The sequence below is a fragment of the Azolla caroliniana genome, unplaced genomic scaffold (genome assembly GCF_043228905.1).
Source record: "Azolla caroliniana isolate FFs.n. ecotype wild unplaced genomic scaffold, voAzoCaro1.0.p SCAF_21, whole genome shotgun sequence".
Lineage (NCBI taxonomy): Eukaryota > Viridiplantae > Streptophyta > Polypodiopsida > Salviniales > Salviniaceae > Azolla > Azolla caroliniana.
In genome coordinates this window covers 536,743-550,712 of record NW_028230456.1, presented here as the reverse complement: position 1 = coordinate 550,712, position 13,970 = coordinate 536,743, and the positions used below count along the sequence as shown (strand labels likewise).

General features: G+C 36.8%; 2 protein-coding genes across 4 annotated transcripts; one reads left to right on the top strand and one right to left on the bottom strand.

The window, feature by feature from the left end:
• The first annotated feature begins 1,760 nt into the window (after positions 1-1,760).
• LOC147850153 (glycine-rich RNA-binding protein RZ1A-like) lies at positions 1,761-3,441 on the top strand. 2 transcript variants are annotated; one of them, XM_087336453.1, is made up of 2 exons: positions 1,761-1,891; positions 2,659-3,441. In XM_087336453.1, the coding sequence occupies exons 1-2, from the start codon at positions 1,781-1,783 to the stop codon at positions 3,220-3,222; spliced, it is 675 nt and encodes a 224-aa protein (XP_087192579.1). In that variant the 5' UTR covers positions 1,761-1,780; the 3' UTR covers positions 3,223-3,441. The 2 variants fall into 2 exon arrangements, with proteins under 2 accessions (XP_087192579.1, XP_087192580.1); XM_087336454.1 differs by having other exon boundaries at positions 1,761-1,964.
• A 730-nt stretch (positions 3,442-4,171) lies between these two features.
• LOC147850152 (uncharacterized) lies at positions 4,172-13,830 on the bottom strand. 2 transcript variants are annotated; one of them, XM_087336350.1, is made up of 16 exons: positions 13,816-13,830; positions 13,022-13,103; positions 11,645-11,766; positions 11,468-11,518; positions 11,256-11,369; positions 11,017-11,136; positions 10,474-10,615; positions 10,056-10,226; positions 9,198-9,350; positions 8,587-8,693; positions 6,799-6,889; positions 6,546-6,687; positions 6,107-6,266; positions 5,713-5,829; positions 5,444-5,570; positions 4,172-4,750 (listed from the first exon to the last, which is right to left on the bottom strand). In XM_087336350.1, exons 2-16 carry the CDS (start codon positions 13,061-13,063, stop codon positions 4,499-4,501), a joined length of 1,911 nt encoding a protein of 636 aa, XP_087192476.1. In that variant the 5' UTR covers positions 13,064-13,103; positions 13,816-13,830; the 3' UTR covers positions 4,172-4,498. The 2 variants fall into 2 exon arrangements, with proteins under 2 accessions (XP_087192476.1, XP_087192475.1); XM_087336349.1 differs by lacking the exon at positions 13,816-13,830 and adding an exon at positions 13,701-13,756.
• Between the last annotated feature and the right edge of the window lie 140 nt (positions 13,831-13,970).

The following is a 13,970-nucleotide window of genomic DNA, read 5'->3' as shown; positions in this document are numbered from 1 at the left end:
GGTGACCAATCGGTTGGGCAACCTGCAAATGTCAGGGTTGGGTGACCTAAAACAGTTGGGCGACTTGCAACAGTCAGAGTTGGGTGACCTCTGACAGGGTTGGGCGACCATCAACTCAGAGTTGGGCGACCTCTGACAACTTTTTTTTCCGCGCGTTCTTCCTTATCGAAATCTGACGGTGCAGATCGCACGCGCCTTCCTCTAAGCGACCTACACCGTCTGTGGCTGCAATTCCCTCGCCAACCCTCTTTATGATTTGATGCAGAATAGACACGAGCCATACATACCCTACATACATACTAATACATACATACCCTACATACATACACATACACATACACATACATACCCTAGTTTAACCCAATCCTTTCCTTTCTGCTTTTTTAGGGTTTGTTGGAAAAAAGAAACAGAAGAAAAGAAAAGAAAAGAGAAAGACAGTCATACTACTCTGCCCCTGGCTACTTACTTCCATTCTATACATACATACATCTATAAAAACGCAGAACAGAGACAGACACAGAGAGACGCAGACGACCTAATTCTGCAGCCTACGAATATCTTCTTGGCAACCTACCTTTTTCTCTCTTCCCCATCCCCATCCCCATCCCCCCTCTGCGGAAACCTTGGCTCAGGTATGTGCGCTCTCTTCCTTTCCTCGGGAAACCCTAATTTTTGTCGACAGCAAAATGAACTCCCTTTACCGTTTATCAGGGACACGCCCTTAAAGATATATCAGCTACAAACCTTAAATCTTGAGCACTCGCAAATCCTAAATATTTGTCCGTAACGAACCTTAAATCTGCTGCTTGCCGTCCTCCTAAACCTTCGACACAGACAAGTCCTAAATCTTCAACACCGTCAATACCTAAATTTTTAACAGGGACAATCCCTAAATCTTGTTACAGTCACAAGCCCTAAATCATTCATGTGAACAGGCTCTACATCTGTTCTTCTGGCCTTTCTGGGTTCGTTTCTCCTTTTCTTTGCTTCTGTTTCGAGGGCGTCGGAAATCTTTAACGGTAACAAGCTGTAACTATTTTATTCTGCCCTCTTTAGGTTCAATCCTGATTTGTTGAACCCGTTTCTCTGAAACTCTCAATCTTCAATTTAACGGTAAAACTCTTAAACCGGGTCTTGCTGCAGCCTTTTCCGGTTCTGGTGCTTTACGAAACTCTAAATATTAGCAGGAACGGATCCTAAGTATTAACCGTAACTGACTCTAGTTCTTCAATCGACACAATATGAACTCTTAGTCTCAGGAGGATCAATTACTGGGACTCTAAATCTTTAAAATTTACACCTTTGCTGTTTTCAATATTAGGAACCCTTTATATTAATGGAAGATATCTTTAACTATTTGCCGAGTAGAATCTTAGACCTGTCGTTGCATATGTTCTTTTGTTCTTTATATGTTTTCCTGTTCTTGTTGCCTTCAGTGACAAAGCAAACAAAAGTCCCTGTTTTCCCTTCCGTTTTCTGTTTTTGTTATTTAGTCTTCTCATATGTTGTCAAATATATGTTAGTAAGCTTAGAATGGTTAACCTTATGACTTGGTCCATAATCTTTGAAGTAGTTTAAGCATATCATCTCTTTGTTGCATAATCGATTTGAGAAAACTAGCTTTAGTTTCACCGTTCTTAATCATCTTCGAGATTAGTTAATCCCAATTTTGGTTGTATGATTTCGTTGTCCAGAATATATGCCTTGTTCCAAATAATTTTTGGTGTACCATAACTTGTAAATGCTTTTGAATTATGCAGGAAAAATAAACTATACATAAATGGCTTTAGAGACAGAGCATCGGTGCTTTATTGGAGGCCTCTCATGGGAAACTACTGATAGGGAGCTTGAGGATGCGTTCCGACCTTATGGCAACATTCTCGAAGCAAAGGTTCTTGACAGTCGGTCATGATGGTTCTTTTTGGATATGTGGTTCTCTGATTAGCGGTCCTTTATTTACAAAGGTAGTTCCTTTTTTGTCTTAGTGGAGGAGGAGATGTATAGGTTTATAAATCGCTGGAGTGATGTGCAGTGGGAGATTTTTAGGGTTATAGCCTTGCGGAGTGATGTCGAAGTGTAGAAAGCTTTGTTTCTTTACCATATTTCAATCTTGTAAAGATCGTAGTTTGAATCAGAATGTCCACTAAACTAGGCTTCAAAAATTCGAAGTTTTGCATCTGTACATATAATTTGCAAAGCAGTGATATGAATGGATTGGGTGGAAACATGGTTTGACTTTCTAGGTTTATATTTGGATAATTGGTAGTAGTCCTCATGGTAATTAGCACAGGAGCTAAGCATTTATGTCCACAGAGTAGATGAGGAGTTAAAGGTTCAATGCTGTTTTTACTTTGTGTATGGTTTTGGATCATTAATTTCTATTCTCCATCTTGCTAGCATAGGAACTTTTTGCATGGATTGGATGGGAGTCTAGGTTATATTGCTTTTGACCTCATGTTTATGTATTGTACCTTGTTGTACTTGCAACACAACTCTCAAACAATACATTTATATTTCTAGTGTTTTGATAATATTGGATGGAGTATAGTTTATATTTCTTTTACCTTATTTAAGTTTAGGTTATGTACTCCTTGGCTTACTTAGCTAAGTCACTATCAACAAATATTCACGTTTCTAGTATTTTCATTCATGATGCAGGTAGTTGTGAATAGAGATACAGGTCGCTCAAAAGGTTTTGGGTTTGTAACGTTCCGTGAAGAGCGGGAGATGCAGGAGGCGATAGAACAGATGCACGGCATGAAGCTGGATGGCAGACCAATTACTGTTGACAAGGCTTCAGGAAGGGGCAGTGGTGGGGGTGGGGGTGGTGGGGGCAGAAGTTCGGGAGGAGCTAGTGGCGGTGACGGTTGTTTCAAATGTGGTCAATCTGGCCATTGGGCTCGAGATTGTTCAAGTGGTGGTGGTGGTCGCCGTGATGGTGGCTATAGTAAAGGTGGAGATAGAGATCGTGATGGTAAAAGTGATCGGTACGGAGGAAGTGGTGGTGGAAGCAGATATGGTAGTGATCGTTCTAGTGGTGATCGTTATGGTAGATCTGGCCGTGAGAATGGTGGGGGTCGTGATCGATATAGTAGTGGTGGACCCTCTCGTAATGAAGGCGGTGGCGGCAGCGGTGCTTATAGAGATCGATCGGGTCCCTATGATCGTGAATCTGGCGGTAAATATGGCAGCGGTAGTGCATCTGGCAGGAGGCAAGATTGATGGAAGATAATGAATCATTCAGTATTCTGAACTGGAAGTGCTAGTAGTTCATGTACTCTAAAAATGCTATTTGGGTTTTCTAGCTTTTCTTGAATCTTACTTTAGAGGCATGGTACGTACCATCTGAGAAGTAGATGACTTGGTGGTTCCTGAAATTGTGATAGTGCCAAAACTTCAATACATTTCTCAGAAATACATTTCTTTTTGCAATATTTATAATGAAGTAAATGCAGTCTGTATTTCATTGCAACATTAGCAAAGCAAGCTTATATAGTGATTGCAAATTGACATACCGATTACTATCATTATGCCCCTGGTATGGTAGTAATCTCTATTTCACATGAAGGTAAACCATCTTGTACTAGGTTGGCAATGACTTAGAAAGCTTCATGTGAAATGGAGATTACTACCATTATGCCCCTGATATGATAGTAATCTCTCTATTTCACATGAAGGTAACCATGTTATACTAGGTTGGCAATGACTTAGCAAAAGCTTTAATGTAGCTTCGGTTGAATGTCTGTGTAATCCACTACTCAGTGTATGATTTGATGTGCTCAGCCTTTGATAAGTAGTGATAACACATTTCCTGGTATCTGTTGCTGTAAATGCTAAGATTTGTTTTGTGGAACCTACATTAGGTGTCATGTGCAATGAGATAGATATTAAAGGTTTATTTTCTGTTAATAGAAAAAACTGTTTGCAGCCATGTCATATATATCTTAGGCAGGAGCTCAAAATCCAGCTGTGTGTTTTTAGAATAGACATGTGCTGGATGTCAATTGAGAATGCTTAATACTTCTTTCGGTGACATGATAGTGGCTGTCATGCGATAAGTTGAGCCTTGCTGAGTCAATATAAATTTTGTGTAATATGGGAGGTGTGGAAATAAAGTATGTTCCACATTGCAGGCATCAACATGTTATATACTTGTATTTGCTCATATATATGTGAAGATATTAGTGTGACATATTTGAGCCTAATGAAATAGATCATGGTTTTGTGGTGATGCATTTTTGAAATGAACCCTCATAAGAAAGCAAGTTAAAGGAAATTGAGAAATAGCCTTTATGTGTTTGCTTAGATGATTCCAAGCATCAAAAGGTTTGAGGTGAATTATCAACCTTAATCTAAAAGCGACATAATTTCTTTCCTTCATAAGAAAGCAAGTTCGAGGAAATAGAGAAATAGTTTTGATATGTTTGGTTAAATGGTTCCAAGTTATTGAAAGATTTGATGAGAATTATCACCCTTATTATAATTTCCTTCATATGCATCATTCACCATTGCCAAGAGCGGCTGGTTCTTCCATCCGCAAGTAATCATACATAACCCCGACAAAAATATTTGGAACATTCCTCTGTTTGAGGTACATAACGTTTTGTCCCTCATGCAACCACTCAGGGGCAACATCAATATCGAACGAATGATACAATCCATGAATCCCGTGTCTTGCAATTGCATTCTCCATCCCAAATCGACCGGTATCAAAATGTGGCACATTAACATTTGGATTGTTGAACCTCACCTGCATTACAAAGCAAATTAAAATACAGTCACTATTGCATGGTAGACATACGATATAATAGGCAGACAAGAGTTCACAAGGATATTTTCATCTCATAGATATACACTCTTTTATGTTTTGTAACAAGAAGTTAAATCTTTTATATGCAACTGGTTTGATATCCTCTATGTCAGTACATGAGAAAAGAGTTAACCAATGCTATTGACATCCATAAAAAGAAGATGAGTTACGCTGCCAAATAATTCGGTCGTTCAGTCAAAAAGTAGATTTGTTTGCTTTCATGTAGAACAGGCTTGCAAAAACTGAGCCTTCCCAAAGGAATGAGGAGGAATTTTTATGATTGACATTGTCAAGAAAGAGTATAATTGTTAATTCAATTCATCTTGCGACATGGTTTTATTTGTATTTTACTTGAAGCTGGAAGACATGTTGCGGTTTTGCCCTCTAAAACGACCAGAGCTTATGTATAACTGAATCTAAATTCCATTAGAATCACCATGTGGTTCAAACACTTCTATCTAAGAAAAGGGAAATTAACAAAAAGAAGAAGCAGAGAATTCATATTTGATGAGTGGGTACTCTATAACTGTCTATCTAACATTTGAAATTTTAAGCAGTGCAAATGCAGCGTTGAAGATTTATAAAATTTGAGCAATCAGACTTAAATGGTAGGATAGGATGGAAAACTGATACCTCAATAACTGCAAAATTTGCAGATGCAAAAGCTAGTCTGAGCTTGTAGACTCCAGACTGAGTGACACTATCGAGTTGGAAATGAACTTGCCATGTTGTAGGCTCTAAAGAGCCATCTTCTTTCACCCTGTCCAGATACAACTGAAGACACTTAAAAAGCATACTTGCCTTACCATAGATAAATGGTACATTAAGTATACTTGAATATTTGTGCATACGTTCCATAAAAGTTAGATCTGAAAGGAGATTTATCGAATGAGAAAGAGAACCTTCCAACATGGGCAAAGAACCAGTCTTTAGTCCAATCACTGACTCCAACAGTGTAAACAAGATCTTTGTCAGGATAAATTTCAGAATACCGAAGCCAAAGTCCATATTGACGATACCTGATAATCACATCTTACAAGGACAATGATATACATGAGAAATATACTAACGATATCATTTTCAACTGATGTGAAACTTTGGATGGATTAATGGAGAAGCGTGTAGTATATTGAGTATTTAAATACCGCACATATTACAATTAGAAAAGAATGTGCATTCTATTGCCCAATTAAAAGTCAAATATTTCTGTCCTAGACATTAACTGCACATCAGTAAAGATTTAAGCATTTAATCAACAAAAAGTGCAAGTGCGGACACTAGAATTGATCAAATTACCTTTCCGGGTGATCAAGAAACAGCCTGTTAACATATTTGGGATCTGGATCTGGGATGAAGAACTCAGAAGCACTTCGATTGGGTATGCCTATCTCCCACACCGTTTTACCATCTCTTGGTGCTTCAAAGATCAATAATTCATCAAGGTCAATGGATGAACCTGAGAATATCATTACAGAGCATCCAATTAGGGAACTGTAACTATAGATTTAATGTCCTAGAAATGTCTACATACAGATTTAAAAAACAAAAGCCTACACGTAGAGGACTATTTTATGAAATAACATCTCCAAACATCCATCCTGTGGTTTTGATCTGTTTTAACATCTCAAGCTATTCTTATGTCTAACAGTTCTCTGATCATGTAGCTGGGTTGATATATCTAAAACTAAGTCTTTTTCCTCCACCTAATTTTTTTCTCACGAAACACCAAGCTTACCTGCTTGAATTGTAATGACTCCTTCCCTCTTGTAATCACCAAACACCCCTGGCACCCAACCATAAAGTTCATAGTCTCCAGGGCGAACATTAGGAATTGTAAAGTATCCATCATCATCAGCTTGCGTCCAAAACTGATAGCCCTAGAGAGCATGGATTACAGCAAAAAGACAAAATTATATTTTTCAACAATCCTCTTTTAAAATGCAGCTCTTAAATTATAATATATAATTAGAGTTTCAATTTTTACTTACCTTGCTTTCTGTTTGCCAAGATCCCTTTTCTCCAGGTAACGCTAGCCCAAGAAAAGCTGACGCAGCAAGTCTGATTGGTGGCAATGAAAACCTGAAGTCATATGTAAAAAAAGGAGTATTACTGAAAAATAATAATTTGATATAAATACAAATTGCACTGACTAGAACTTCACTACCACCATAATCGGAAATTGGCATCAACTAAATAAAATTCATCTTTCTATTTCAATTATAATGCTAATGCACATCAATTCCCACACATAAACTCCAAAGCAGATAAATATGTACACAGGTCAATTTTACTATTTCTTTTACCTTTCTCCACAAAACATTTGCAGGAAGCGTCATATCCATGAGATATCCCACAAAGTGCAAGTACCTTCACGAATACTAGGAAATCGTCCTATACAGTCCCTTTTTATTTGACTGTATCTAGAAGGATGAACGTCTATTCATTAGCCATTGTATTTCATATCTATAAGGTACAAAAAGGGGAGAGATATTGTACATGATGGCCTCTTATGGCATACAACATAATATATTTTCCGCATCTATTAAGAAGTTAAAACATTACAGCCTAACCTCACAATTGATATTTCCAAACCTTTTTTTCAAATAAAACAGTAGGAAAATCTTAACAAGAACATACACTAGGAAGACGTCCTATACAACCCCTTTTATTTGACTGTATCAAAAAATATGAGCATCTATTCTTTCGCCATTGTATTCATATCTATAAGGTACTAAAGAAAGAGATATTGCACATGATGGCCTCTTATGTCATACAACATAATATCTTTTCAGCATCTATTAAGAACTTCAAACATTGCAACCTAAACTCAAAATTGATATTCCCAAACCTTTTTTCAAATAAAACAAGAGGAAACTCTTAACAAGAACATATGCTTCCTTTCTAAAGAATAATTGTCACAAGATTCATTCCACTCCTCGGAAGAGTATGATGAAAAAATATGTTTTCCCATTAGCAACGCCGTTGTTATTGGTTCTTTGTATGATATCAGCTATTTTAATAATCAGAATATAGACAGAGAAATTTATGTCATTCAAATATTTGAGCCAAAATAAGCATGTCATATCGCAAAGGACAGACGGTTGAATTTATGTTATTCTCTTTCCCAACTGGCTATATTTCAAGTTGTCAGTGCCCTTGGTTTTTCGGCAATAACAAGAGCATTATTAGTGGTCTCTACAAAAAATATCAGGGTAAAAATCCAACCCCCATGACATTTATTCCTCATTATTAAGTCAAATCCTCAACTTCCTACCAAGTTCTACTCTTGGAAACAGGTGTTCGACCCATAGAGAATATATAGATACATTACAAACGCCAAGAATGTGCCAAATAATAGAATACCACATCCTGCTTGAAATGTTGGAGGGAGCAAAATTCTGTCATCTGGTTTGGTAGTTGACATCAAAAAATGGTTCAAAAGATGCAGTGTAGAAGATCTCGTAGACCTTTCAAGTGATGCGATGCAATATGTAGTTATTTCAGGAAAGTTTAATGGAAACACTAAGGAAAAAGTGGGAAGATGCTAAAAGGGAAATTTTAAAATACTACATTGCAAATCAACCCTGAATGTTGTGTTCAATTTATGCACACTCGATCATTGTAGCTATAATCAACACACACACAGTATCTATTATCAAGATCTTGAAAATGAAACAGTACTGCAAAACTATGCATTTTCAGTTTCTTCCTTGACCTACATATGTATTTTTCAAAAAGGCACTACGGAAAGTTAAAGAAGTTGGTACTGAACTAACCGGTCATTCACAAACAGTCTTCCACTTATCGCTCCCCTTTCATCTGGTTTCAAGTAATCTTCAGAGTTTGGCCAGTTGTAAGGCCATGACTGAACTTCATAGATCATCTGCATGAGGCAATATTAAAGGACATTCAGTACAGCACAGAGTGCATCAGCTAAAAATTATCTAGAATTAATAACTGTTTTCCTACATAATTAATAGCAAACATTATCCATACACTTCAGTTTTCTCTGATATTGAGATCTTATAAATGGTTAATTTAGGAAAATACATCACATGTCTGGCAAATTTCCCGTTACCATCCAATATTAATAAAGCATGGACGGATAATGTGATCATAGCAAAAACACACATAACATGATTATAGCAAAGACATGCACAACATAAAAATCCAATGCCGTTGACACCCCTCTCTTTTATTTCCCATCATAAATAGAACCAGTACATAGTTGTAACTTGTAGGTTACTGGTCCATCACATGAATCCCAAATTTATAGTAACACCATAGGGAACAGAAGTATACAAAAATACCAAGAAGTCAGAGTTTTAAAAAACATTATTATAAATTCTATAAAGTCATCAACATATGCAAATCCTCCCTACATTACCTGATCTTTTGCATCCTTCCATAGAGTTTCAGTGGTAGCAATTGCTGCAGAGTTCAGATATACAAGAACTGGTCCAAATATTTTTTTCCAAGGCTCACCATTCCTAAACTTTGCACAAAGTGGTTGGCCTGCATAATGAGCGCTGTGGAACATCTGCAAATAAGAAACCATGAATAATAAGAGATTCAGATTATATAATGGCCTGTTAGCTCTTTTGCTAGGAAATGGTATCTTTAAGAGTTGACTACTAAGTTCTTGTAAGATTATGGATCGCTCAGATACTCCATAGTAAGTTCCCATTGATTGGCAATGATTTGCTCGACTTCTTTTCAGGCTTCAGCTCCATTTGATTATAATATCATCGTAATGTAAAAGAATAACATAAAGTTAACAGTGTTTCCATTTGACTACTTGAGAGAAATTACCCATATGATGGGTCATAATTTTTATGATTCATCTTGTTTATAATCTGGAACTGCAATATAAAAAGATGAATAAATCAAGGATACAGGATATTTCCAGATAGAATGATGAACATATGGTTTTAACTCGAAATGGAGAAGTTGAAGTTATTTAATGAAGATGTTACGTAGTGTGCTTCAGACTTTTGGTGCTTTGGCTGATCGGTTTTCTATCTAACAGTTAAGTCCCATGGTCATTCAAGACAAATAAGACTTAGGACAATCAATGCTTAAAATAAAGTTTTCCGCTTATATAGATAGTTATTGAGGAAAAATATCGTGGTCATGAACAACACAGAATTGCATCATGATGTTGTCAGAGACTCCTTAAAAAAACTGTTTGTTGGCATGTAGTAACTATGGAAAAATCACGTTTAATGAAACAGTGTTCACTTACAGCTAAGCTGGTTGGACCAACATGGGACGTCAAATTTTGTTTTACAATGCCCCCATTACGAAATTCATTGCTTGGGAAAATGATCCAAAAACCTATCATCGGGTCAAAGCTGATCCACCCATGCACTTTATTCTCCCAATTATCACAGGAGTATTGATATTTATCATCAACCTGGAAATCAATCAAGCATCAATCTATTGAGCAAGAGAATTACATACTATGATCTCCATTTCATCGAAAGAACATCTGTCCTTGTGGTACAATAATTTGATGTGCATTTATTTTTCAGATGCATCCTTAAAAAAGACACCAGATCACAAGGTAACCAGGTATCTATCCTTCATGGCATTCACTATAGGAGAAGAGTGAATTGTCTACAAAGATCTCCCATATAACCATCAAGCCTTCCATTACCAACCTCTCCTTGTAATGCTGGATCCTTTGGGTGTGTAAGAATAACGGCTTCAGGATAAGCAAGTTCCTGGGAGTTACGTGGTTGTCTATCTTCTGGAAATGGCATGATCCTTTGCTTGTTATCTGCTATTGCCATATAACGGAATCTAGAAGCAAACACAAGAAAGAGGATTTTAAAGCTTGTTTATCCTTCTATAAATGAACCATAACTTCTGCAGAGGTTAAATTTCATATAGAAGTATATTAAGGTTATTGACAGGTAACCACATCTTCGATATGGGCTGTTTCATTACATAATGGAATATCAATACCCACAACTTTCAGCATGCTCTCATATAATATAAAAAAATCAGAACTTCACTCTCTTATCCATCTATGGTTCTATATAAATTATGGAAGTCTTTATCACAACACAAATATTATGTATATAAAATGAACACGAAGTTCATTTAGTCTAACCCATATTTTAAAGTGAAAATTGCATATAATTCATCTAAGTTTTAAGTCTTAAATGCATTAAAAAGATAGAAAGAAAGATTGTATGCACCTGTCTTTGCGAAGCTTAAATGCAATGCGTGTCTGATTAAGATCAAAGTCTTCCCATCCAGACAAGCGATCATATATGGCATAGTTATAAAAACCATGGTTGCCACGAAGAAGAAGAACCCTGCAAGTAAAATAGAGCTATTGGAATTAACAACTAAGTTGCTACAAGAATATATTTTTTGTCTTTAATGACACATAGCAACACAGCAAGATCTTACGTTGGGGCAATTTCTTTAGTACCTTTTGTCAATGCTCAATGGCACCATGTCTGTGCTCGCATTGTAATTCCTCACAAAAGAAACCTCCACTTTATCTGGTGTTTGTTCCACAATGTGATATTGAGTTCCCTCAACACTGCAAATCATTTCTCTCCAATGTGAAGGAATTGTGCCCATGTCATTCACCTAGTTCCACAAACAAAATGCATAAAAGAAAATCTATTTTCAACTCACGTGTCATATCGATCGTGTCCTCCAGGGATGTTCCAGTCAAGATCCCAATACCTGATTCCATCATGAAATAGTTACAGATAAAATCTTTGAAATAATATTTCCTTTTTCTTTATTTCCTTCTTTCTCTCTAGGGAAATGGTGGAAGCATAATGATATTTTTCATTAGATTACTCTCACCCTCTGTTTTTCTCTTTGTTTGATGCCTCGAGGAGATTGTCAAGCCCTCCATACTGAATGCCAACTATATGTCCCTCTGGTTTAGAGATTGTGACTTGCAGAATTCCATTGTCCAGTGTTATCTGTAGAAATCAAACATCCGGAAGAAAGTATTATGTACATAATACCATCAGAAGAATTGCATATATGTATCATTCAAAAAGCATTGGAGAATTTCTGTTATCTAACCCATCAACATTCTTCTTCGAGCTTTCGCAAAGATCTAACCCATCAGAAACCCGTTTTGAGCATTTTCATGATCTAAAGCATCAAGTTTTCCCTTCGGGAGTTTTTCCATGATCTAACCCATCATCTTACCACTCATCACCATCCTTCTTCGATCTTTTCCATGATCATCAAAATTCTTCTCCAGTTTCTTCATCATCTTACCCGTCAAATTTCCTCTTGAGGGCTCTCCATAGCTTGGCCATGAAAATTCCTCTCCAGTTTCTCCATGATCTAACCCATCAAAATTCTTCTTGAGCTTCTCCATAGCTTTGGATGACCAGAGTAAATAATAATAATAAAAGGCCAAGTGGCACAATAGTGCCAGGTGTGGCCACTTGGAAATTCCTTTTGCCACGTGGCGCAATGGAATGCAGACACGCGATTAACCCCGAGAGTGCCGCATGGCAAAAGAAATTTGTGCGGTAGGAAGGAGAGACATGGATTGCAATTGAGAACTTTGTCTGGGCATGTCACACAATATGTGATAGACATTAAGGTGAGGTGTCGGAGACAAGTCGGTCACACATGTGAATGTCCTGTGGACGTTATGTGCAGATTGACCTCCCCAATGTCACATGGCAAAGTATGTTATGGCCTTGGTTCGAGTCCTCGATAAACATATGTCTTAACAATAGACGGGTACCTCGAAATATGGGAAAGAAGACATATGATAGACGCATATTGAAAGATTTAGTGGGATCCAAAACTAGGAAAAATAGGATAGAATACATGCACCACGCGTCCATTAAAGGTAAGTTAAAGCGATAATTAGGCTTACACTTGCAAAAGTTCTATTACATGGTCTTGATAAGAAGAAGAACTTCTATGATGAAGTTTATGCATTGTCACAAACTATAAATTTTGAAGAATTATCGGGAATGAGCATTGCATTTGAACCTTAACTAGTGCCACACCTTAAATTGTAACGCACAAGCATTACAAAAACACCATCCTTGCATGATCATGTTTATATATATTTAAATTTAGAAAGTATATCAATTAAAGTGTGTAAATGGATGAACACGTATTTCTTACAAACTTTAATCGTGAAAACCTAATCATGCACACAATGGAAAATGGTCATAAAAGTATTGTAGACAGGGAAAATACATGATGATCATGTTCGATCAATGCTACATCAGATCCATCCATCTCATTGTTAATGATGTCCTTGGCGACGGTTCCAGATTCCCTGCAAAGTAAAGCTCAACGGCATATATTATCATATTTCTTATTAAGAATTTAAACATGAACATACAATATTGGTGATATAACATTTTTAGGGGTGGTGAGTGTGAGATTGTCTATACAAATAGGAATTTTACACAATGTATGCCATGAAGGATTTCAAGGTTCAAAATGTGAGATGTTTATGTGCTAATGTGGTTTTATTAAGCATAGTTTTGTCAAATAAAGAAAACTTGAATATCTTTCTAAATTTTTCCCTTGTGAAGGCATGTATCGTGTTTTTGTTCTATTGATCCTAGGGGGAGGGGGAATTGTCCACATGGTACACTGCATTTTTGGTGCATGATGAAGTGTACGTACACATGTGCTTTAATATGTGTGTCAGTGCATGCTCTAATCTATGTATGTGTGAATCAAAGAAAAAAAGCAAGGAAATTGGAGGGTTATGGCATTGAGGCACCAGAGAATTTGGAGCCACTAAAAGAAGGTAATGTGTGTACTGAAGGGTTGGAGATGGGAAAATAAAAGGTGGGGAAAGAATGGAGCTTGAATTTAGTATATTTCTTAACTTGCTTTCCTACGACATTGGTTACATTTATACCTGCTCATTCTATCCTCGATCACCTAGTTAACGCAACCTACAATAGCAAGTACATTATTATGCATAGACTAGATTGATTAAACATGAATAGTAATAGGATGTAGTGTAGTCTTACAGAGATTTAGAAGGAACTTGGAAAGCATAGAGTTTTACTCAATAAATCGTCATTGCAATGTGAGTTCTTATAAGAAGTAAGATTAGATTCATTAGAATATTGTTACATTGAGTGGAGTAAAAGGGGGGGCACATCTTATGATTTTAAAAATAGGT